General features: G+C 37.3%; 1 protein-coding gene across 1 annotated transcript in view; it reads right to left on the reverse strand.

The window, feature by feature from the left end:
* cfap58 (cilia and flagella associated protein 58) overlaps positions 1–26,725 on the reverse strand; it is a 109,720-nt gene that overhangs the window by 54,615 nt on the left and 28,380 nt on the right. The window contains exons 10-13 of the mRNA XM_026932141.3: positions 19,020–19,181; positions 13,937–14,083; positions 4,122–4,262; positions 1,299–1,522 (exon numbers count right to left, since the gene is read on the reverse strand). Of these exons, the coding sequence (XP_026787942.2) occupies positions 1,299–1,522; positions 4,122–4,262; positions 13,937–14,083; positions 19,020–19,181 (674 nt within the window). The remainder of the gene's footprint in view (positions 1–1,298; positions 1,523–4,121; positions 4,263–13,936; positions 14,084–19,019; positions 19,182–26,725) is intronic.

Here is a 26,725-nt window from a genome sequence, read left to right on the forward strand (position 1 = left end):
CACTGATTGCCCCGTCTGGGTTACAATAAGCCATATATTCGGGTAATCCTGTCATTAGCAAGAGAATATTAGTCTTCACTTTGTGATTATGTGCTCTCTCTCACTCTCTCTCTCTCGATGTGGAGAAATCTCAGAAAATCTTTTCTAGCTGAATTAATGACATGATGTAAAATCAAGAGGACCGCCTGGAAATATTAGTGCATAATTCAGACTCATAGGATTTTTTTTGCCACTCAGCAATCTGGTGAGAGAGAGAGAGAGAGAGAGAGAGACAGAGAGAGAGACAGCGAGATGGACAGCAAGCAAAGCCCAGTGCTCATATTACTTAAATAACCATGGGGAATATGACACAGCATGCATTACAGTTTGGCATTACCAAGGTAGGCAACAAATTACTTTTTTATTTTATTCACCCCTTCTTCCTGTATCTTCCCCCAAAACATAACAATACAGAGAAATCTCCTCTGTTGGCCAGAGACAAGGCCTCTTTCATCCCTTTTTTATTTTCATACAATGAAAACCAAAACCATTTAGAATCTGTGCAATGCATTTAGAAATATGTCTCATTTTTACTCAAAACCTGTTTCTTTAGCATTCTTTAAAAGGGTTTTCAAAATCAGTTATCTGAAATGTTCAAAGAGGAGCAATATTTTCCCCAACAGAAAAGCCTTATTTGTATGGATTTTTCCCAAAAAATAAAATACGTGGATTAATGCATATATGACTTTTCTCAGTCTTGGGCATTGGTTTCACTATAGTCTTGGAATAATCCAAAAATAAAATATTAGCGTTGTCTTCTCTTTTCGCATGCAAAAAAGTTTGACAAGAAGTAATTCCTTCTTCTATAAAACAGCCTAATCATTGGCGCAATGCACAAATCAAGCCAGCTAATTGAAGTAAAGGCTTGGCCTCGAAAAGGATTTGATGCTTTTTATGCTTTCTCTTCTCTTCACTTTCATCTTTGGAATGAAAATTTACTTGGCATTAAATCCCTTTACACTGGCAATCTTGACTATAGCCCAACTACAAACAGCTGAAAAGTATGATGTTTTGTCCTTTAATAAATAAAAAGTGTTAGTGTTGGCTAATTGCTGTGTTATAAGAGGAAGAAAAGAGTCTGGGGCATGCTGATATTAGAAAAAATTGGGGGTAACCTATTTTCATATAACTGCATGCATCATTATGTTTTATTCCTAACTCAATAGAGTGCACATTTCCTATAAACTTACTGAGTTACAGTAAAGGTACTGAGAGTCAGCTGATACACACAGCCACATGTATACACAACCCAAGCCTACCTGAGGTCTTCCACATTGGACACAGTATTGTTGAGGACTGTCTTCTCCCTCCGCAGCTTCCTGATCTCCAGCTTGAGCAGGCGGATGTCCTCTACCCTCTGGTTGTACTGGATCTCGCCCTTGTTCAGGATGGACTGCTGGATCTTGATCTTCTCATAAAGCAGTGCCAGTTCATCATTCCGCCGCACCAGCTGAGACCCGAGAATGTCCCGCTCGCTAATTACCTTAACGATAAACACCAGAGCAAGCAAACAAAACTTGAAAAATGTTTAAAAAGCATAAACATGAGACAAAACTAGCTAAAAGCACTATAAAATAGTTCTGGCATATGTTGGATGGCACATAATGCAGGAGGAGCTAATGTCAAAAGAGCAGCAAATGTAAATATTAAATACTTATAATAATATAATAAATATTTAAATGTCTTCATAGCTTTTGCTGATACTTCTTGGAGCCATAGTTTCACATGTTTTACATGTGGAAGAAAAGATGACTCATCTTGCCACATTGCATCATCTTTTTATTTGGTCCCAGGCTTTGTGCAATGGCAGTTTCTTTACGTGGGAAGGTATATGACCCACACCTACTGAAAGACACAAACACTGCTCTAATTTTAGTTTGGGATAAACTTCAGTCCATAAAGCAAGAAAGCGTCTTTTCTTCTGAAGATCAAATACCTTTGTCCGTTTCCAGCTTCAGCTGAACTCTTATCTAACTCCTGTATCAGTGCACTATTCCATGCAGTTGTATGACAGTATCCTTCCCATTACATAATGCAATGCAAACTCAATGCAAGGCTGCACGTCTATTTAAAACCATACCTTAAACCAAATATAGATGGACACAAAGTGTAACTTATAAGTTTGAAACTAAATTCTAACTGAACACGTAAACTAAAAGCCTTGGACACATAGGACCAGATATATTAAGCTGGTTGCATCTAGTTGAAAAACTACTGAAAAAAAAATGTAGAAAACTAGCATATGACCCTAAATCCACAGTTTATGTGCCATGTATATGGTGACATGTGAAGTGAGAGATGGTTTCTTCTCATTCACGCTCTTTTTGGTCCCAATATTATTATTATTATTATTATTATTATTATTATTATTATTATTATTATATGAGACCATTTTAGGACATGATGATTCTGGGCAACTATTTGTTTTAATACTGCTTGTATTAATTTGGCCTGCTTTTGTGACACAGATCTAACAACCCTGGTTATAGCACATACTGTAGGTTATATCACGAATACATAATTTAATTTCCTCACAAATAAGAAATAAATTCAACATACTAAACTGGATTCTTTTGATGTTGCCAAATTTCTAAATCTTATAGGAACTGCACTCAGCTACAGCTGCAGCTCCTTTAACACTTTTTTACACACTTCTATATGTGTATCTTTTTTATTACAGTAAAAACAATTGGAAATCTAATGGCAGTGATGGCTGGTCACCATATTGAATGGGAGAGGAATAAATGTCTCTATCAGTAACTCAGTTACATTTATGAAACTATCATTGTTGAGCCTTATAGCACAGGGCCTCATCGTAGGCATAAACTATTATGTATGTGCATAGAAACAAATTCATTAGAAGACAGATGGGTAGCACTACTCATGATTGGTGATTCAACCATATTTGTAATCATACTGTGTCTTTTCTAAATAGCAAGCATGGCAAACAGAAAAGCTGCTTTGCTTGTCATTTGCTCACAGACCTCACAAAATTTGCAGTTCTGTAGTTTATTCCATCATGTAATTTGTACTTTGACTGGACAGTGTTTGCTGTTTACTTTTAGTTTTACTAATTGCTGATGATGATGTGTTACGTACACGTCACTGAATAAATTAGGCTTAAATAAACTAGTCCCAATGCAAACCAAATCTGGAGGGCATAGGGGGAGTGTTCACCGATGAAGCATGTATCTACAGTCTGGGCTAGAAAGAAATCAGCCCCAGTTTCTACTTCATATCATTTTTTATTTATGACAGCTCTATCGCAGACTGTTTCTTCAATTTTACATCTGGTCCATAATGTTACTAGTTACAGTGCGGTATGTGTGAGTGTGGTCTTTTGCTCTTTTCAAATATAAATCCTTTTTGACCAAATGATTAAGTGTTTCTTTAGTCTGATTTAAAACTTCTATCAGCACATATTAAACGATGTCTTTGTATGATTGATATATAAATAAGGAGCTGGAGTCAGCATGGTCCATTCAAATAAAGTGCCCTCAGGATATGAATATCCCTGACCTTATGAAAAAATCTGCATCAGCTCTATTTGCCACTTTGACAGCTTTGACTTTCTCATAGTCACACTTGTTAAAATCTAAAAAAATATAAGACAAGTAATATGATTAGCCTAAAAGAATTTCAAAAGAATCAGGGCACAATAAATGATGTGCGATCATTTGTTTGTTCTGAGCACATACTGGGATATATTACTTTTTCAATTAAACGATAATTGGTTGATTAACCCGTGTTACGACTGACCTGATGTCTCCACGATTGTTAATTTTCAAAGTGACAAGTCAGATCATTCCCATTGCACACATGCACATGCATTCTGTCTTTCTCTTTTTCTCATTAATGAGAACTTGACCCGAGGTCTTGCAAGGTTCTTTCTCTCACCAAAGTAAAGCTGTGGCCTCACATACAGACAGCACTTTTAATAAGTTTGGAATGTGCCCAAACTCAAATCTTTTTTACCGGAAAGATTGAACTTGGCATCGTTATAGCATGGCAAATGGGTGGCTACTGAAGCAAATCCTTCACCTAAATACACACCCACACACATCCCTTTCTTTCTGCCTTACCTGATCCAGGTCTTTCTTCTGCCGCACTTTCTCAGCGTCAGCGTCTGCTATGATTTTCAGCAACCTGTGCTCTTCTACCTCCTGATTTTCCATATACTGCTTGGTCTCTTGGGCCTGCTGCTTTGTCTTCTGAAGTTCAGCCTATAGGAAGCATGAGGAGAGAAAGGACAGGTCTATTTAAGAAGAGCCGTCGAGGTAAAAAGCATTTTAAAAGCACTATTTGCCTATAAAACACACTTTAGGATGCCACTGGGAATTGTAGTAAAGTTGACATTCCTGTCAGCCCAAAAAGGAGAAAAATAAACAATAAGAGAAAATGGATAGAAGAGAGAATAGGACAAAATGGGAAGTAAGTGTCTTGTGCATTGTATGATTATAGTTTGTACCCAATCTGCCAACCAAAAAATAGGCAGACAAACCGAGGTGGACACAAAAAGAAAAAGAGACAAAGAGAAAGAGGGTTCAAGCAACCAAGACCTATCGTTGGAGCAGATAAAAAGCTAAACCCCCTGATCAGTAGCTCCATCTGGCTTCCCTCCTGGAGAGCTCCTCTTGCCCCCCTGCTGCCAGAACCATGTTGACGTTTCAACCAAATGAGTGCAAACACATCTTGTGTGCCACATCGCTGATTAAGCCAACACAGAAACTGTCGGCTACTGTTTCCAAGAATAAATCAGAAAACAGACGTGAGATACAAACCCCTTTTCACCAGACATTAACCAAGCATTAGCCTGGGCTAAATTTATCCATATTGTCACCAACCTCTGATAGGGAATAGGTGCCTGCCATTTAGAGAGACAACTCACATAAAACACTTGCTGCTTTTCCATATGCTAAGACAATTCCATTACAGACTCCTTAATGCTCCTGCCAATTCTGCTTTAAAATGTCACCTGTGCACTATGATCACGTTGTTTATCCTGCGTTATATCCCGAAGAACCTCTTTAGTTCTGAGTTCTTCCACCTAGGGCTAAACCTTTTAGCTAGTGGCTGAAGGATGTATTAAGATTTCAGAAGAAGTGATGTCCAGGCCAATCCTCTGCCCAGTCCACCACTCACTCTTTGCATAGCAATCAACTGGACCTGACCCAGGCTAAGGGCAACTCCTCTCCTATTATACGTCTCTATGATCCCTGATGATTGGAAAGTGTAGTCTATTCATTAGAATGATAATGCATTCTTATGAAGTGCCCTAATTGGAGGCCAACCAGATAGTGCCGTGGGGAAGATCAGGCCCCAGGCAGGTTGGAGTTTTTTGGTAAGCATGGGCAAAGCATTGAGAAGGCACAGAAAGTTTAGAGAAACAAGGCTAGAGGTGGAAAATATTATATATTCCCACAGGCCACTTTAATAAAAAATAATAATACTAATAATAAATCATAAAGTCATGCAGATACAGGTCAAGAGCTTCATTTAATTTTCAAATCAAACATCAGAATGGGGAAAAATGTGATCTCAGTGACTTTGACATGGTTGGCATGGTTGTTGGTGTCAGATGGACTGGTTTGAGTATTTCAGAAAGTGCTGATCTCCTGGGATTTTCACGTACAATAGTCTTTAGAATTTACACAGAATAGTGTGAAAAACAAAAAAAATCATCCAGTGAGCAGCAACAGTTCTGCGAGTGGAAATGCCTTGTTGATGAAAGAGGTCAGAGGAGAATGGCCAGACTTGTTCAAGGTAACAGAAGTCTATGGTAACTCCAAAAGCATCTCAGAATGGACAACACATTAAACCTTTGAGGCAGATGGGCTACAAGATCAGAAGACCACATCGGGTCCCACTCTTAGCCAAGAACAGGAATCTGAGATTGAAAAAATGTTGTCTGGTCTTTTAGTGTAATTTGAATCTACATTCATTCATAATTTAACATAGTTTAATGTATTTCATTCTTTTCAGTAGCCACACGCTCACAAGTTTCCCTAATTGCAGTATTATTTTCCCTTAGAGATTGCTCCTGCTGAAATCAGTGGGAAAAGGTTGGTATGAAAACTCCATTTCCCAGAATCATCCTTCAAATATCAAACTACAAGCACCTGATCTGTCACATGACCCATTTCACGGACTTCTAATTATACTCACTTGTTCCCAGTGACTGGTTAACTACAAATACATCAGTTCATTGCAAGGTACAGTCAAGCTTTCACTATTGATTGTGGTTGATCCTGGTTTTGAACCTGTTTGATTTTCAAGCTTTGCATATTCTAGCCCACCTGCCCTTTGAATTGATCTGTTTTGCCATTTGCTTCAACAAACTGTCCGTACCCAAAGGCATCCTTGGAGCCATAGTGGTACAATTTTTGAAATGATATTGATATAATCTTTAAGGAAACATTGGCACAATCTTTGGAGCCATATTAATATCATCATTGGGGCTATCAGACAATATAAATCAATGATGACCAGCATTATTATTCATATTACAGCAAATACCCAACTATGGCTATTTAATTTAATATTAAATGAATTGCCATACATACATTAACTAGCTAGCTGTATCTGTTGTTATTTGATGATTGTTGTTTTACAGTTAACTGCTTGTTACGAAGAATGATTTACAAATATAAATGCAACATCTCTTTGTTATGGCTGTACAAAGCATGTAGATTTTTATCATTTGCAATAAATAGCTGCACAAATGAAAATGTTCCAGTTGCTTTCCCTCAGTTAGACAAAGTCGCACCAGCGAGAAAAAACAACAAAAGTAGCTTCAATGTAGTTAGTTACTGTTTCTTAGTAGCTTGGAGTGTAGCTAGCTACTTTAATAAATCACTTGTAGCTTATAGCTTGGCCTGTTACAGTTGCGAAGTAGCATCCCCGATACTGATGCCGACTCAACCTATGGCGACACAACATTTGAGGAATATCAGTTGAATATTTAAAGACCAAACTGACTCAACCTTTTGGGAAATATCAACTGATACAATCTTTGAAACAACCTCAGAGCCACAGTTTTTTTGGTGACAGAGACGTGATCTTTATCACAACTTTCCACATCTGACTAAGCCGCCGTTTAGCAGACAAGCACATCATTAGGATAGTCACAATCTCTAAAGACCATGCATTTTGACAGGACAACATAGAGGCACACAGGAAATTACAAAAAAAAAAAAACTATCTCTAGGTAGGTGGATATGACAGGACTTCTGCTCTAATGTAAATGAATCTGGATTTGTCACCATTCACTAAAGGCTACTATTGACTTCCTGTCAGAGGTGTAATACCCCTGACAATCACTAAATACTAGGGGTGGCTGGAAGCCTATAGCTGACAAATTAATGTGACAGGAATTGCAGAGGCACAAATCACCTAGCTTTAATGCTACGACCATCTAAGGGCAAGAATCATATATAAAATATCGACACCTGATTTTTTTTTTTCCTCTACGCTCATTTTTCCCTCAAGTCCATTGAATAGGATCACTTAAAATGGAGGCAAACGAAAATTACTCTATTTCAAGGCTTATAAATCTCAAAATGTAGCATAGTTTGCTTTTTTATCTGAATCATGAATCCTTTATTCCTGTAGGGAACTGTTTTTCCAGCTGTCAAAACACCCAACTCATCCAAGGCTTAATATGTAGCTGATGAGCTGATTTTGGTGTTGATTTGAGTTGAGATTCTCTGATTTGTTCAGACTTGTGAATTTAAAACCTAGACATTGATAATGATTTACATTTTTGAATGATTTTCAGTATGAAGTTCCAGAGTGGGAGTTCTCGTCCGCAACTCATTATAATAGCACTAAATTTGATGGATTACGGTTTGATGAGCAAATGGCTAAATGGCATCTCTGCACTTACTGCCTTCTCATAGAAACGAGATTTAGATGGCTAGAGAGCCTGTGCTGAATAATGAATCTCGCAACTCTTCGGCTAGGCGGATGGCCCTTTTTTACGAGTTTATAAATGTTAAAAATGGAAGGATGCATTAAGATGTAATGAAAGGCCTCCAACTGCTAAAAGCTCAGATTTGCTAAAGAACAGGCAATGGCTCCAGATGTGAAGTTCGAACATGTGCTTTTACTGATGACAATAAGGAAATGTTTTCATATTCATCACATTATCAAACCTCCCACACATCTATTAAATGACATTGATGAGTAACACAGGTCTTGCTGTGACCTACAGTATAAGACAGTCACCAGCCACTTTATTAGGAACACCTCTACACCTGCACATTCATGGAAGTATCCAATCAGCCAAACGTGGCAGAAGTGCACTTCAGAAAACTGTGCAGTTCAAGAGCTATAGTTAATATAATACTGTGTTATCAGTGACTTTGATTTTGGGATGGTTGTTGGTGCCAGAAGGGCTGGTTGGAGTATTTTAGAAGCTGCTGATCTCCTGGGATTTTCACACACAACTATCTCTAGAATTTGCAGTGCAGAAAACAAAGAATGGCCAGACTGGTTGGAGCTGACAGAAATGCTATGGAAACTTAAAAAACAACTGTCTCTAACCATGGTGAGCAGAAAAGCATTTAGAACACACAACATATTTAACCTTGAGGTGGATAGCTACAACAACAAAAGGCCACACTGGGTTCCACTCCTGTCAGCTAAGAACAGGGATCTGAAGTTACAGTACGCATAGACTGGATTGGAAAAATGTTGCCTGGTCTGATGAATCTTTTGGGTCAGAATTTGGGACATCAAAAGCATGAATCCATGGACCCAACTTGCCTTGTTTAAAAAGTTGGTGGTGGTGTAATGGTGTGGGGAATGCTTTCTTGTCACACATTGGGCCCCTTAATACAAATCGAGCACACAGCCTGTCTGAGTATTGTTGCTGAACATGAGCATGGCCACAATTTAGCCATCTTTAGATTGGATTATGTGGCGTGTCAACCATGACAATTCCCTATGAACAAGCTGTTATTTTAGAAAATATTAGTTTCTATTTATAAGGTGGAGTAAGCAGTCTTTTTACAATGAGGCCAACATTCCTAATTTAGACAAACCATGTGTCGTTCAGTAACTAAGGCAGAAAGAGAAACAACTGCTGATGATAGCAAAAGTGAATCTGAAGAAGTAAAAGGAAGCAAGAATTTCAGAGCTGAAATGAATACAGACTTTGAGAGGGAGAGAGACAGACTGAAAAAAGACTGACTGACAAAAGATGAATTGCAGCACATATGCTATTAATTTGCTGCGTTCTGCAACATGAACAATCTTTATTTGTCCTTGCCCTTACTGCCTTCCTGTTCTGCCTGGCCCATTTTCTCTGTTCTTGTCAAGCAGATTTTCCATGACGTGATTGGCATAACAAACCGTTCAGCCTTTATGCAGTTATGGAGTGTGCAGTCGTAATGATGTGCTGTGGTAATTAATCCAGCCAATTTTATTGTGCGCCACATGTCAAGCAATCAATGCTGTTTTTTTTTTAAAAAAAGTCTTGCTTGGGTCTGCTGTCTTGTTTACTATTTTGAATTGTTTTTTTGGTTGTGGAGGCCAGAGGGATATGGAGGCTAATGACACCAGTGCCCATTCATAATGATGAGACCGCCGCTGATGATGCTTTTTAGATTGCGGCGGAACTTATGATTCAATTATCAAAGCAATATCAGAAGTGTGCTATATCCCATAACAATTACAATCCTGACTGGATGAAGAGCATGCAGCATTAAGCAGAAAAAAAAAGAAAAGTAAAAAAAAGAAAAGATATTACAGCAGACAAAGGATACACACTATTTTGACCTCAAAAGCGGCCACATTTACTAAGCAAGATTTACTAAGCAAATAACACTCACTAATTTGCTTCAGCAAAGGGAACAATTGTGTACGAGTGATGAATATATAATATGAACAAATTATTTTAAGAAACTTTCTAATCATTTTGAGATACTAAAGTTTAGTCTTGATAAACTTCCTTATTATTAAAACCTACTTAATAGTAAGATTTTGTCTTTAACTGGTGGAAACAGACTTCCGCAAAAACAACTGCTTTTCTATGGGATTTTTACGCTTAGTGAAACACATTGCAGGTGCTAAATTAATACATTTGCATAAACATTGCAATGTATGTTGCATTTTTAGGTAGAAACACCAACAAAGTTCATATTCATTAAGGCAAACATACAAAACTGGACAATTTTGCTCATGTAAAAGACACAAAGCAATTAGTAAATCAACCTGCGGGTGAAATCAAGTTTTTCAGCCTGAGTCTGATGGTGTTTGCATAAAAAGAGGAACAGGTCTGATTACCAAGAGACAATCATGACAGGAAAGACCTCTACCTATTGATGTTTTTTTTTTCCTTTTTCGGATGGTCTTTGGTGCTTTATGCGCTTTTCTCTTTCTGTATTCTACACTGTAGTTCAACAAGAAACTAAGCATCAGCAAAACAACACGATCAATTCTTTCACTCATTATTGTGCTCTTCCTTCCTCTGTCCATTCATTTGTATCTGTCTTTCATCTTTGTCTCTCCCCAGGTTTCCATCCTAATCAGTTTGTTTTTCATAGTAATAGGAATGAGTGCAATTGCCATCACACATCAACAAGTCATTCCTGAGGCATGCAGTGTAAGCTGCTTGGCTTGGACAGGTGCCCAGCAATGCTTGATACTGCTTTTGAGAGAAGGAAGGTTCATGTAATCATTACAGAAATCTGCTCTAATTGGGAAAAGCCCATTGATCCACTTAATCATCTATTGAAGCACCCATGAAGTATATCAAAAATAATTAGAAGCTTACAGTACATGGACCTCAAACAAAACTTTTCATCCCTGTACATGTACTTGCTGGACCATGACCAGGGATTGTGCCAGCGCAAGTTTCACACCTCAGAGGACAAATGTTCACCAGTTTTTACTCCTTATCACTAAATTCCCTTTGTTTTTTTACAGATGATTAGATTGCAGGCCATGTTGTCCAAGAGATTTGAACTCATCAAAGGATTTCTTACCAATTATGGCGCATTAGACAAAGCTAAAACCTCGTCCTGGATGATGGACTCAGTGTGGCTTTACATAAATTGAAAGCAGTTTGTGGAGCCATTTTTCTTAGCTGGACAAGTCAGCGTGTTCTGTTTCAATGCAATTCAGTTGCTGCAGACATGTAAGTGACCACAGCATGACACAAAAACACTAAAAAGAAACTATAAGAATGGCAAAAACTTTTGCAATAGACGTGTCTACACTGAAATGCCGCTTTGAATCAACGGAATGAATCACATGAGAGTTTAAAAGGCTTAGATTGGTTTGTTAGAAGATGCTGTGAAATATTTAAGAAAAGACTAGATTGCAGGTATGAATTTAGAGCTCCACAATCTCTGGTCTTGACTAGTTTTTGACTAATGTTACAAAAGTCCTTATACCTGAGACATTATCCTTCAGCTTTGTGTCCATGCCAAAAGCAGCACCCCAACTTCATGCATAACTCTTATTCTGTCAACTCAATATAATGAAGATAAAAGAGATGATATACGGTTTATTTTTAATAGAAATGAGCTACATGAAAGTATTTACAATGCTGGCTACACATAAGCTCCCTATTCCATATGCTATAATCTATTTAACATCAGCACTCTGGCTATAAAATTAGTTAATACATCATTAGCCCTAGCTGGTGATGGAAATAAAAAGCCATAATAGCTAGACATTTAGGGTTACTACGTAGCTTGATATGTAGCGAATCTAACTGCAGAGTGAATCGGATAATGTGGTACTACATAGGGTGTAGGAGCCACTATGTTACATTAGATTGGGTATTCGCTCCTACCGTCTCGTTGCTACCAAGAGATATGGAGTTATGCACACGCATAGTAGCCAGAAGAAGCTGAATTTTTGTCGTTCTCTTGTCATTTGTGAGATTTTTACAGTGATTTCAGCTCTGCAGTTTCAGTGGCACAAAAGAATTGCCCTATCATGGGGTGATGGGCAGATTGAATCCCAACAATGAAAAGGTATTCATGGCCTGGAGTCCTAGAAGCAAGATTTGCCATGCTCTCTGGATGAGAAGGATGACATTACTCTCTCCCCTTTCAATCACAGTAACATGAGCTCATGTATGCTGAAGAGGGTAGATAACATTTTTCAGCTACTCTGTGACATAGCATAATCTAAAAAAGATGCTGTGACTGGCTATACATGTCTTAGAGGAAGCATGTGCTCCCTGACTGGGAGCTGTCGTGTTATACTGTAGGTGAGAGCTAGCTAGTGGGTGGGAAATGGCAGACAAGCAAATTGGAAGAAAATGGGGAAAAAAAATTCAAAGCCATTTTTAAAGTGTCAGCTAAGCTGTAATGTTTAAGTTTATTGCTCTCGCCATTCGAATAGATATGAACCTGGTTTTGTATGGCTTGAAATAATGGCCTGGGAGCTTTACCAAGATGGCCTCCAAATTGAAAGACTTGCTTATGCGGACTTATATCACCCCCAAGCTAACACCTACAAAGAGTATAATGGGAAAAAAAAATCCTCCCAGTGAAAAAGGATCACGATAACTGAACTTTTTAAGTCACATCTATACTCTATAGTTAGGAATGAAACGTTCTACATGTTGACCTAGATGTCCTCTATAGCTCCAGTTCCATTAAGCACAGGTTTGTTACGTCTGTATATACCAAGATTAATAATAGTATTGAATTATATTACTGGATGGTATAATAGAGACTAATAATGCTGGAGTGCACCTGAAGTCAGGAGTTTGTTCACTGGACACCTTCATCAAGACTGACCTACCTTCCACTTCCAACGGTGCATCAATACCACAGACATGGAGATGAATTATTGAAACTGTTCATAATGACTCTGAAAAGAAGGGCCCATGCATATTCATTTAACCTTTCATGTCAGCTGTTGAATTACCACAGGTACTCAAAGCCCCTGCAATGCTTCAATATGTTCATCTACTGAAAACTATTCAGGGTGTTTCTCTGTATGTTTTTTCTCCTTCTACTTCCTCAACATTTATTATCATGATATTCAAAGATCTCTCTCTCTCTCTCTCTCTCTCTCTCTCTCTCTCTTTCAAGGTGATATTGAAAGATATTTGCCTTCAAACTTAAACTATGCTATTTGATAAAGACAGAGATATGAAAACTAATAATGAAAGGATTATGAAAACTGAATTCCGTGCTGATGAATAAAAATGACCCTCTCAATGCATGATTCGATTCCATGGATGAACAGAGACCAAGACCAATATAACAGCTGACAAACTGAACCACGCTATACAATACATGGTCCCATATTTATAAGTGCTGATCTAGGGTCAGCTTTTTGTTTGTCCTTTTGAAGCCTAAAGAATCCAACTGAATGAAAGCACCTGAACCCAGACCAGTTTTCGTTTACCCTGAAATGCAAGCAAGATACCTTTTCTTTTTGTCTACAAAGAGGAAAAAACAATACAAAAATGTTCTAACTCTAGTCCCCCCCCCAAACGCAATCAAAATTACACATAACACAAAGCAGCCTGAGGGAGAAGAAAAACATATTTGATTAGCTGAAAGAGTCGGATTTAAAAGAACAGACCAGCATGAAGTGATATATAGCGCTCAGCTGTTATAATGGCCTCTAAAGTGCACTGCAGAAAAAAAAATAAAATAAAAAATGGAGCAGCACTTAGAAAAGGTAAAAAAAAAAAAGAAAAAGAAAATGTACCATGAGTGATTGCTAGACGGTGCCAAGTCAAGAAGATAGACAAGGTGCAGTGGGTGACTTGCAGGAGTAGAGAATAAAATAAAGACAGACTTAAAAGTTAGTGCTGTGACAGGAGTAAATAGAAAAGGGGAACAGAACAAGGTGAGGGATTTATTTATTTTTTTGTTTGTTTGTTCTGGTGAAGTACAGAGGATTAGGAGTGATATTGTACCTTAAGAGCCTCCTTTTCTTTCTCTATGCGCTGGAACTCTAGATGCTCTTTGACCAGTGCTGCCTCTTTGCTCTTGATCTCTTCTGTGAGCTGACCATTCTCTTGGCTCATGGACTTCATCTTGCGCTTCATCTCCGTGATGTCATGCTGTATACACACACACACACACACACACACACACACACAGAGAGTGAGAGAGAGCAAGATGAGATGACCAACAAAAAGAAAGAAACAGCCTGATACATACGCAGAACAACACACAAGCACAACCAGATGTACGCACTCAACTGCATGAACACATGAAAATAAACAGACACAGACACGGGTTAGTGTAGGTATACACACATGGAAACACACATACACACACTTACAGATTAAAGGTTATGCCGTGCCGTGGGAGTCATTTGTTTTGGTTCAGCTTCACTTGTCCCCTTAAGCCGGTTTTAGACTCTGCGAATTTCTACAGTCTTTTAAGATTATTACCTGCCACAGTGTGGGCGATGATCCTAATAAAATCTCAGTCGAATTCTATAACAGACTGTGTGATAACATCTGTTCTCCATGTCAGATTATATGATGAAGATCCTCTAACAATAGATACACGATTAAAGAAAATGACTACTTTCTGCTTACATCATCAATCAGCGTGATCCGGACTTGTATGGAAAATGGGGTTGCATAAACAGAAACATTCTTCAAAGTGAGCTAGAGGTAAAAAAGGATATTTTGTCAATCCATTAGCATGTTTTGTTTACATTTCCCAATTTGCACTACTGCATTTGTGTTGTAGCAGCAGTCACACACTGAGATGTGTTTGTCTTTGGTCACAATGCCACTAAATCGGCTGTCAGTGAACATGATATGCATATTCTGAGATCGCCAGTCTCAATTCGTGACCAAAGGATGAAAATAATGTATGCTTATGCATACACATGTTTATATATGCTTATACTATTTTCTGTGACCATGGTGTAAGGAGAGAATAAAACAAAAAGACTTGGCATGCTGTTATACAGTGGATATAAAAAGTGGTTTTGTGATATAAAAAATGAGAATATAAATATAAATCATATGAGTTCCCACCTTTAATGTTAATAGAGCAACCAACAAAATTCAAGTGAAAAACAAACAGAAACATTTGGGAGAAAAAAAATAGAAGATAAAACCTACAATAACCTGGGGAACACCCCTTAATGAATACTTTGTTAAAGCAACTTTTGCTCCTAATACAGCTCTCAGTGTTTTTGGGTACGAGTCTACCAACTTAGCACATCTTTATTTGGCAATTTTATTCCACTATTTCTTGCAAAAGTGCTCTAGATCTATCAAAGTCTATCACAGCCGTCTTCAAGGCATTCCACAGGGTTTTTGAGAGGATTTAGATCTGGGTGCTGATGGGACCCCTCCAAAACGTTGATCTTCTTCTGAAGAAGAAATTCCTTTGTTGACTTGGATTTGCTATTTGGGTGTTTGTCGTGCTGGAAGGTGAAATTTTTCTTCATCTTTCGCTGTTTAACAGAGGCGTACAGGTTTTGTGCCAAAATGGAAGGATTCATGGATAGCTCCAAATACTAATCTATCTTGACTAGAGCCCCAGTCCCAGCTGAAGAGAAGCAGCCACATAGCATGATGCTGCCAATACCATGCTTCACCATGGGTATGGTATACTTTGGGTGATAAGCTGTCTTGTTTTTGCGCCAAATGTATCGTTTAGAATTATGCCCAAAAATTCCTACTTTGGTCTCATCAGACCATAACATATTTTGCTACATGGTTTGGGGTGATTTAGGTGGGCTTGGATGTTTCTACCCCCTAGCCCAGATATGAGAAGAATACAAGAGTTTGTTGTCAAATGCAAGCATGTAATCAGTAATTGCCAGATATTCCTGCAGCTCCTTTAATACTGCTGTAAGTCTCTTGGCAGCCTCTCTGATAAGTTTTTTTGTATGTTTGTTTCCTTTTGGGACTTCCTGTTCTTAGTAATGACACTGTGGTGCTCCATTTTCTCCATGTGTTGATGACAGCCTTCACGGTGTTCCGTGGTACATCTTATGTTTTGTAAATTCTTTTGTACCTCTCTTCTGATCAATACCTTCCAATAGTGAGATCCCATACATGCTTTGTCAGCTCTTTGTGCACTATGGCTTCAGTAGTCGAATGAAACCAAGATGATGTCAAGAAAATGCTACAGAAAGAGCTGATCTTTATTTGGGGTTAATCAGAATCATTTCATTCATGACATGTGTATGATAATTACATTTACATGAGTTAATTGAGTTCATTCTGAGCACAGTCACATGCCCCATTATAAACTTTTGCAACCAGGTTATTGTTTTTTATTTTTATTTTGTCCCTTAAAATGTTTCTAATTGCTTTTCACTTGAATTTTGTTGGTTGCTATATCATGTATCAAGGTTGAAACTGACCAGATTTATCTTGAGTTTTTTTTTTATATCACAAAAACAAGAGTGTGTAGACTTTTTTATATCCACTGTAGGAAAAATAATCCATGATGAACATCAAATAAACATTAAATAAACATTAAATAAATGTCTCTCTACAGAAAGCTGCGAAATGTAGCAACGACTGTACAGTATGTTTTTCTCTGTTAAATAACAGCACATTTGTTAATTAATTTATTATTAGCCTTAGATTATGTGGAGCATCCACCGTACAAGTGTCTGTGAATGAGCTGTTACTATAGAAATGTACTGTTTAACATAAAACATATTAGAACAAGCGCATTACTACAAACCTGCCATTTGAATTTCAGCCGACGCTACTGTCTGAGCTGCTGTTATAGAAAATGATTCAACACCGTCTGACTGATCAGATTGGAGAATTCAACAGTGCTGTGATATAAACCTTGATATTTAACACCCAGTACTGTTACACTGTAATACACACTATAATAGACAATATACTGTCACTGCTCCTGCATTTGGAACACAGCTGCCTAAGTAGGCAGCATTTAAGTACTCCTGAGCTAGCAAGCAATAAACAAATGCCATATGCACACCGCACTACAAGTGATGATGGATGATGATAAAAGCTGTGACAAAACCTTTAAGCGCTTTTCGTGGTATGAAAATTTAATATCAGCACATGCCTACAAACAGGTAGATAGAAGAAGAGGCGCACGCACAATCTAACAGATTGCAATGAGATTAGGCAGAGAAGCATATGGGTTATAAATATTAAACAACCTGTACACTCAAAGTAAAGCATCAGTATTAGCATCTAGTCAAAAACACACAAGCCAACAATAAATACACACCACACAATTTACACGACTAGTTGCCAAAAAGCCCATTTTCTCTCATAGCCTTATCATATGACAACTACAGTGTTCAACTAGGACAAGGACAAGACTTCTGACAGGAGTGTGGGAGTGTATTTTTACTCTTCAAATTCAGGTATTATGATAAAAGAGAGTGGAAGAGTAAAAGGAATACAAAATGCAGGGACTGTTCTTTGAAAACGCAGCAAAGGAATCTCTTCCTGTGGCGTGTCACAGTAGAACTCTGCTGCTGATTCCTCTTCAGCCCTCTCAGAAGATTCAGTAAGACTGGTACAGAGACAGTCACTCATTAGGAGGAAGTTAAATAAAGACTTTAAAACTTGCATAGCTGCAGGAGCCTTTTTTCCCATGAGTCAGTAATGCACTTTCATCGTACACAGATATACGGTAAATGCACAGCATATAAACCAACCTAAATCTAATGTGAAAGATTTATGAGAATTGAGCCCAAACAGTGTGTTTTGGGTAAAGTTTTTTTTTTTTTTTTATTGATCATTACCTTTTTTTAACACGCACTGTTGAATTCTCTAATCTGACTGTTCAGAGGGTGCTGATTAATTTTCTATAACAGCACAACAACGTTCAATGAGGTATTTCACATCTAAAAAAAATATCTAATAGTTAATTATTAACATAACATCAACAGAAAACATATTCCAGTTGCTGGTAGCTGAATTTGTGTTATGAATGCCAGGTGAATTATATTCATATCATTAATAGTACTTAACTGGCTAACTAGCATGCCATACATGCCTCATTATTATGAAAAATGAAATATGTCCTGTCTCCAATTTTTTTATATTAATTGAATCTGGACTTCCTGATGAGGGTGAAGGTGTGGGCATTCTGCTATGCCTTTTTTATATTGTCTTATGACTTTGTCAAACAACCATATGAAACATCTAATATTCAATTAAAAAAAATAAATAAATAAAAAATAAAAAAAATATATATATATATATACATATGCAATCTGCTTGTACACCTAGTCTTGCAAACCAGACATTTAGCACTTGGTAAACCACTTAGTTTCACAGAAAGAGGCAATTTGACTCATAATGCAAACAACAGACCATTTTGTTCATAGCTAGTCTGCAAACATGCAACATCATCATGTTTAATTATCACAAACAGCTTCAGCATAACACTTAAGCTTTAAACATGAGATTCTGTGATTTTTTTTTTTTTATTCCAGTGACTATGTTGTGCTCCCAAACAGTTCCTTGTTTTGCAGTGTTCAAAATTTTCTTGAAGTGCAGAGAAAGTCATATTGCAATTTTCAAGATTCTGAAGCATGTGGCCAGAAAAGTGTGCAAAAGATTTCAGATGGCCCCAAGGCAGACCAGTGAAGGATAAGACTAAGTACACCTGACCATGGTTAGTTGTGTTGCCTTGCACTGCTAAGAATGATGATTTGTTGCTTTATTCCAGATAAATACTTAAGACAGACAAAATATCATAAGATAGTGTGAAAAAATGGAAAACAAAAATCAGGTAGAAGACAAACATGACAAGTATGACATTGGAGATGTGCTCAAGCCCAATGTACAAATGAGTCGACAATATGCAAATAGTGTGATATAGTAGAACAAGTGCAAAACAATGCAATAAATATAGGGAACTACAACATGAGCAGCTTGATAGTATCAGGAGAAACTTGAGAGCATGTTTGTGTAAAGTCTCGCCAAACTTACATGAGAACGCAAACCATTATAATTAGCAGTATATGAGAAGGATGCATTATACAAAGAATAAAGATATATAAATAAAGTGTATATATACCTGAGAATCAAGCAGATTCTTGCTATAATTGTTGCGTTCAGCCCTGATGGCCTCGTAGAGGTTCTGTTGCTGCTTGAGCTTTGTCTCCGCCTCAGCGATCTTCTTCTTGTATTCAAAGATCTCCATTTCTCGCACTTTAAGTTCCTCCATATTCAATAAAACCTTGGACAAGGAAAGCAGAAACAGAGAGAGAAAATAGATCAGTGTCTGATCAGTCAGAAATGTGAGAGTGACATCCTTCATATCTAATCACGATTCCTTCTATTTGTCTTTCCTCCTACCGACCCAACACGCCCCCGAGAGAGACACATCGTCTTAGCCGAGTTGATTTATGTCGGTGGTGGCTGACAAATCCAGGAGAACCTGTTCACTTGTTTGACAGAGAGAGGCCCAGACTATTTCAATGGAGCCTGATTGAAACATCAGATGGGTGTTGTTATTATTATCCCTCTCAGCAGCTCTGCCTGCACTGTCTCTGTCAATGCAAGACATTATATGTCAAATTAAAATCTGAATTGGAACTGAATTACATGGATTTGCCGCATTAGAGTGCTGTGGTACCCCGGGCTAATCCAATCATGGAGAGCATGGTCGAATTTAAATGTGAAAAGCCAGGCAAAAAAAAAAAAAAAGAATTGATTCTATAAAAGAAAAGGTGGGATTGAGAAAATATTTTCAACCCTTCAAACCCATGCTTATCACCTTGTCCATTTTTCTTTTGTAATTAGGTTTACAAAGTTTCTAAAAGGCTTGTTCTTATGAAGGTGGTGTCTAATAATTTATTTTGAAATATGCCACCCCAAAGGATTGACTAAACTTCACCATCAAGAATTTTCAAGAATGTCATTTTGTTTGCTTAATATTCTTTAGGGATGTCCACATGTTTTTACACATATGGTTTTAATAGGATAATGATCAGAAAGGTAGGTGAATGGGAAAAAAATAATTATGTGTGTAGTTTTTATTTTATACCAACTGTTTTTCCAAATTCTTTTGTTGAGTGCCAATAATTCTGGAGTTGACAGTAGCCTAGTGCTATAAATTAGCAATAAGCAAGAATCTGTAGCACATTAACATTGCTTCACATATGTATTTCAGTTAATTTGACCGTTCATTTGTAATGTTTTTGTTAATTTAGCTCTCCTGTAAAGAAGACATGCCCACAGTTTGATAGATAAGCTGACCAAGCACTCATCTGCTACACTTACAGCTCACTAGATAAGTATAATTTATAATTTTATCCATATAAATGTAGTCTTTGAGATCAGCAATGTCTCCATTTAAGAGGCTGATGATACTATTAATTAATTATATTTATGTATTTAATATTGGCATTGAATGACATTCCATGGTTTTTTTTTATTGCATTTGTGATGACCAAAATTTCAGAGTGATGCATTGTGTTTACAGCAGACTTCACCCCACATACCCTTTGCATAGTCACAGAATAGCGCTTAGGCCTGTAATTACGTCTGAGGTCTGAATACTGATGTGTGCAAGTTTGGTATTAAATCCTCTCTACGTACGCATAACTCAACTCTGAATACATCCCATTACAACTATTTCTCATCACAATAGACTCATTAACAACAGTGTGTTCCAATTGAATCTAGAATGAATCGGGATTAATCTAGCAACAGCAAATGGCAGGTCATCAAGGGATTACATTTATAATGAGCCTTCTAGCATAAATGTTTTCTCTTTATAGAACTTTTAAGGATGTGGACTCACACTAGTCGAATAAAAATAAGACCGTTAAATCTACTAAGCAGCTAATTCAAATCAAAGCTTGTCTTCCTTTAAAATAATTCCCTGACATAAATACTAGAGTGAGCAATAAAAGAAAGAAAGGGAGAAAAAAGAGGGAGATAGATAGTCTGTGTGTGTGTGTGTGTGTGTGTATGTGTGTGTGTGTGTGTGAGAGAGAGAGAGAGTATGTGTGAAGTCAATGACATCAAAAGAAAAAAATCGATGCTTAATATTTCCCAGCTATGTCCAGGGTATAGTCAAGCCTCTAAATCCCAACTGAATAATAGCCATTATTACATATTACAGCCGTTCAAATGCAATTGATCTTCCTCCCATCAAAGAGTTATCATCATTTCGCTGTCATATTAGCGGCAGATGCTACCAGTCTTTATTCAGCGTCAATTCTCCACTCCGAGCAGAAGTTTGTTCTTTGGAAGCAGCACTTCTCACCCAATCTAACCTCTATCATACCTGCCACCTAACTATGCTAATATCTCTGCAAATGGCAGTAGAATTACGTATGTTCACCTGATTATTTGTTACAAATTACAAATGTCAGAACATGTTGATGCTAACTCATCATGATGTGCTAGCCACGTTAGAGTGGGGCGTGAGCATATTTTACTTTAACGTACTACATTTGTAAAAGCATCTGGTGGTTCTTGTTTACACCTTGCGTCTGAGACCTAGCATCTCTAGCCTAAACGTTAGGCTTCCAGTCAAAATGAACTTAGTCTAATAAAAAATATGTACACTTAAACAAACAGCAGATTGTATAATGCACGAGCATGGACTGGTGTTTAAAATTTTACTATGGTATTTCTGTTTCCACAAGACTGGTTAGATTGGTCCAGTTTAAATCGAATATATTCAAATGGCTTTTGCATGAAGCCTATTAACAACATTTTTGTGAAATAAATGGGAAGGGTCAGAAAGTTGGGTCATTTTACAGTCATTGCTTAATGGGCAAATATGTGTATTAATATGGTCCTGGAGCAAGACCAAATGAGAAGAACTGTTATTCAAAAATTGCCAAAAAAGTCTAGCTCAAATGGCTGCTTCTGCTAACTGATAATTCTTCTTAATGACTTTACTGCCTAGGAAAAAAAAAACACATAACTACTTAGATACTGACCCATTAGCCTTCATAGCTTTCTAGATGAATTACAGAACAAGCTGGTAATTAAAAAAGTCATCATGGTGCTCATTGTTCAAGCACGCTGCTTACACGTATGAGAGTGTTACTGACTTATCGGCCATCATTTCTGCCTGCAAAGCCATTTTCTTCAGCTCTCTTTGGGAAATGTTCCCTACATCTTTTAAAAGCTTGATTCAGAGAAGCGAAAGCTGGAACTGAGGCGTCCTCATTAGCTAAAAGAAATGGTTTTACAACACTTCAGGCTTGTTTCTGTAAGCCCTTGGGTGTTCTTTGGCAAATTAGCAAGCTGAAAGGTTAGCAGACTCCCTGTAGAAGAGCTGAAGAGCAGAAGAGTTTAAATTTGTTACCCATAAGATGTTGCCTATGCAGGAAATAGCATATCCTCTCAATTATCTGCTTTTATCCAGGGTATAGCTACAGTATCTGCCAAAGGGGTGAAAGTGGAGGAAAAGTGGATTTTAGAGAAGTACAAAGCGTAACAGCAGTGCCTCTTGACAATATATTTTGATTGGGCAGGACGACATTTACAATGACAGCCTCAAAAAAAGTCAAGAGGCTATCACGCCTTGACTTATGCTATAGGCTACTATCTAGTGAATTTTTCAAGTAACCCTGTAATAGGCAGTTGAGACATACATTCATCCAGCATACAGTCTAGCAGGTCCTTTTGAGCAGTTTTAGACATATATTTGTTGGTACAGCAGGTGTGTGTGCCAGCTTTCAGCAAAATTGTCAGCCCAACTACATCTCAAAAACCATGCAAAAGACCTGAAACAAGCCCCAAAAAATTCAGCCATTGGAAAAGTGAGACACATTTTTCTCAGCCTTTGCAAGGTCACTGTGCACACATTTCTGATGTACGGACATTATCCACTCCATAGTCCCTCTTTCCCTCTCCCAGTTTTTGCAATATACACTATCTGGCCAAAAGTATGTGGACACTTGACCTTCACATGCATATGTGCTTGTTGAACATCCTGTTCCAGATTTAGTCCTCATTTTGCTGTTATATAACCTCCACTCTTCTGGGAAGGCTTTCCATTAGATTTTGGAGCGTGGCTGTGGGGATTTGTGCTCATTCAGCCACAAGAGCATTAGTGAGGTCAGGCAGTGATGTCAGGCGAGGAGGCCTGGGGTGCAGTTGGCATTCCAGTTCATCCCAAAGGTGTTCAGTGGGGTTGAGGTCAGGGCTCTGTGCAGGACACTCGAGTTCTTCCACACCAACCTTAGCAAACTATGTCTTCATGGATTCTGGCTTCTGGCTTTGTGCTCAGGAGCATTGTCATGCTGGAACAGGTTCAAGCCCTTTAGTTCCATTTATTCTTAATGCTACAGCATACAAAGGGATTCTAGACAATTGTGTGATTCCAAATTTGTGGAAACAGTTGGAAGGCCCACATATGGCTGTTGTGGTCAGATGTGAACACATTTTTGGCTATATAGTGTGTCTTACAATAGAAAAGGTTCTATAAATCCTAGACACTCTGTCTGCACTTATAATTACTGCTCTTGTTTGCAGCAATGTAATAATTTAATTCAGATTATTTGCTATAAAACAAGATTTTGGCAGCTTGGAGTATTTTTAACTAACCCAATTTGGCATAAAAACCATGGCACTGGCAAACCTGTCATTACCTGTCCCGTCCACTGCTCCTCCCCTGTGCATGACTGCACAACATCTAGCCCTCCTGTTGTTTTCCTACATCATAGCTATTGTTTCTCTCATCTGACTAGCATAAAGCTTAATGAATTTGTCCAGACTATGCATATGAAAACACATGAAAAAAATGTTAACTGGTTTCATTTACATGTTGTTAGTTTGTTCAAATTTGTTCAAATTTGCTATATCCATGGCGTTCCAGTTAAACTGGCCATAGAAAATGAATTGGCCAATAGACCAGTCTATAAGAAGACGCAGAATTCTCTCACTGTCTCTCTCTCTCACACACATACAGCCACACTCACACACCCACACAGTGCAGACAGTGTATCTACAATGTACAGAACTATTTCTGTTGTAAGTCATATTGTAAAGATTGGGAAAGGGAAAGGGGGATTATGGAATGGATAATGGCTGTTCTAGGTGAAGACAAAAAGGAACACTGCAGACAGTAAACTTGTTTCCCATGGAAGGGCTGAGAACGTGAAGAAAAATTTAATTTGTGTCTTTTTTTGAGATGTAGTTGAGCTGGAGATTTTTCATTTTTTGAGACCTGGCAACACTGCCTAACACACACACACAGACACACACATATATATATATATATATATATATATATATATATATATATATATACATATATGGCACTGTTCATTTGCCTCACTGAATCTGTGCAGGTTGAAAGCAAATAAAGTTTTGTTGTTCAGGTCACTGTTTGGAACTTTTTGTTTTGTAATAAATTTATAAAGTATCTTGGCTAAACTTTGACCCAGGAGTCTAACCTACAAGTCTTTGATAATCATTCAACAATGTTTTTCTCTGGGCTCTGGTCTACACAACCCAACAGAAAACAGATATTCTACTTATTTTAGTCAAAAACAAGTGGTATAATTTTATATGAAGTGAGGTTTATTCACCAGAAATTCCAAAGAAGGAATGTAAATCCAGTGATAATGTCTAGGAATGGTGTAATTCAACAAAAGGTGATGATAAATATTTTAAAATGCTTTTTAAGCAGTTTTAAGGGGTAAACCCTTAATTCTTTAGTCAACCAATGATGGAAGCCTAATCACAGCCCAAGGGCTAGAAAGGTCAGCAAATCAATGGAACATTGGCTTATATCTGTCAAATAACAATGTTTTGTCAATGGTCACTTAAAAGAGATAATTAGTATTTCAGGTAAATTCAAAGTGTATGTAGTTGTGAATGGACACTTTCATGTTGTTGAATGGCTGATGTATGATATATGGTTCCTCTATGGATGAGCCGCCACTGGTAATGAACGTGAAGCTGTAGGGGAATGTTTACTGACTAAGCTGGATCTCTCTGCAGTGCAGTAATGGAAAAAAAAGTCAACTTGTAGTTTTTTCCTTGGTTAATGCAAAACCTTCAGTTATTTTTAGGCTATTTTATTGACCATGAAATAATTAACTAGATGTATGCATGGGAACAGGTATGCTGCAGATTAAAAGAAAAAAAAAAAAAAAAACTTACTGATTGTTAGAAGTGCTGACATCCAAGACTTTAAATAACAGAATGTTTTCTTAATCCATTTATTATTAAGCTTAGACTGTAGAGAGTTCATCATACAAGTCCCTGTGAACTGTTACTATATAAAAAATAACATATTAGAATGAGCGCATACCTTTCTCATAACTTGTTTTATTATTAACTTATTTTTATTATTATTTTTTTCCACTTACCCTTCAGGGCTTTCATAGCAGCTCTTTCCCTATAAATTTTCCTATAAAAATTTGGTAATATTATCTAAACAGTAACACTGACAAATGTGTCTCTGGGCAATCATGGTGAGGTGTGAGACGTTTAACATTCATTAGCATACCCGCATTCACCTATTAGAACTTTATAATGCCAGTATAATTTGTTACAGCAAGGCTTTTTACAACAAGTAACTGATCATGCCTATGTCTGATTCATTATACAGCTTTCATGACCTTTATGTCTATGGCATAAGACAATGTTGAGCAAGAGAATGTAGTCTTCAGTCATTCTCGCATGGCAGAACTGTGTGTGTGTATTAACACTGGTGCAATGTTATATTTGTACATATAATTGCAAAAATGTACAAATGTACATTACTTAGCAGTTATGCATCAAATGATATAATGATGGCTTTAAGTTAAAAGCATAGAACTACCTCCCACAAAAAATAATAATGATAATAATTCGCATTGTTTCAGAAAGCTAGCTGGATTGTTTCAGCAAGACTATTTTGGTTTTAGTATTATTTTTATAACATTTTTTTATAACATTTTTATTAAGGGTTTGCCTTAATGTAAATCAAAACTGAGTTGCATTCAATGGTAGTGATAATAACAGTAGTGTACGTTGCTTTGTTTATTTGATAGGGCAACTATACAGCTACTGTACATTAGCTTTAACAATCCAGCAAACACTGATTTTACTCTTACAACTGTTTTTTTTTTTTTTTTTTTTTTGGTTCAGCAAAGATTATATTCTCACTAACATGCAGCATGGCAGCAAACTCTGGCTGCATCCTAACACACTGTTTAGTCAAACTAGCTCATTTAACAGACAACATTCAGTCAGACTAGCTCATTTAACACACTGCTTAGTCAAACTAGTTTAATTGACATACCACTTAGTCAGACTAGTTCATATTACACACACCAATTAGTCAAACAAGCTGATTTAACAAACCAGTTAGTCACCTAGCTCAAGACTCTTAATCAAACTAGCTTATTTATCACACTGCTTAGTCAAATTAGCTCATTTATCCAACTAAACCGTGTATAAAATGGCTTGTTTTTGAATGCTGATGTTTTGGTATCTGTGTTCAGCTATTGGTGAGATACAAATCATAAATTTGTGTTTTTTTTGGCTTTGGAAATGGGTAGGGAAAAAAGCTCCATTTCACCAACATCATTTTGGGTGTCAGTTTTAATTAAAAATGTGTCTATGGGAAAGAGACAATGCCTAATGGGCTGAAAGCTTGACTGATGTCATGGTGGATAGCAAAGGTTGCTAAATGACTGAATGATTAAGGCGGAGTTTGGTACTTGACGACTGTGTGGATGTGTATATGAAAGTATACTGGTACTTGACAAGTGTGTGGATGTGTATATGAAAGTATAGTGGTACTTGACAACTGTGTGG

This window comes from Pangasianodon hypophthalmus, chromosome 26, assembly GCF_027358585.1.
Source record: "Pangasianodon hypophthalmus isolate fPanHyp1 chromosome 26, fPanHyp1.pri, whole genome shotgun sequence".
NCBI classification, from domain to species: Eukaryota; Metazoa; Chordata; class Actinopteri; order Siluriformes; family Pangasiidae; genus Pangasianodon; species Pangasianodon hypophthalmus.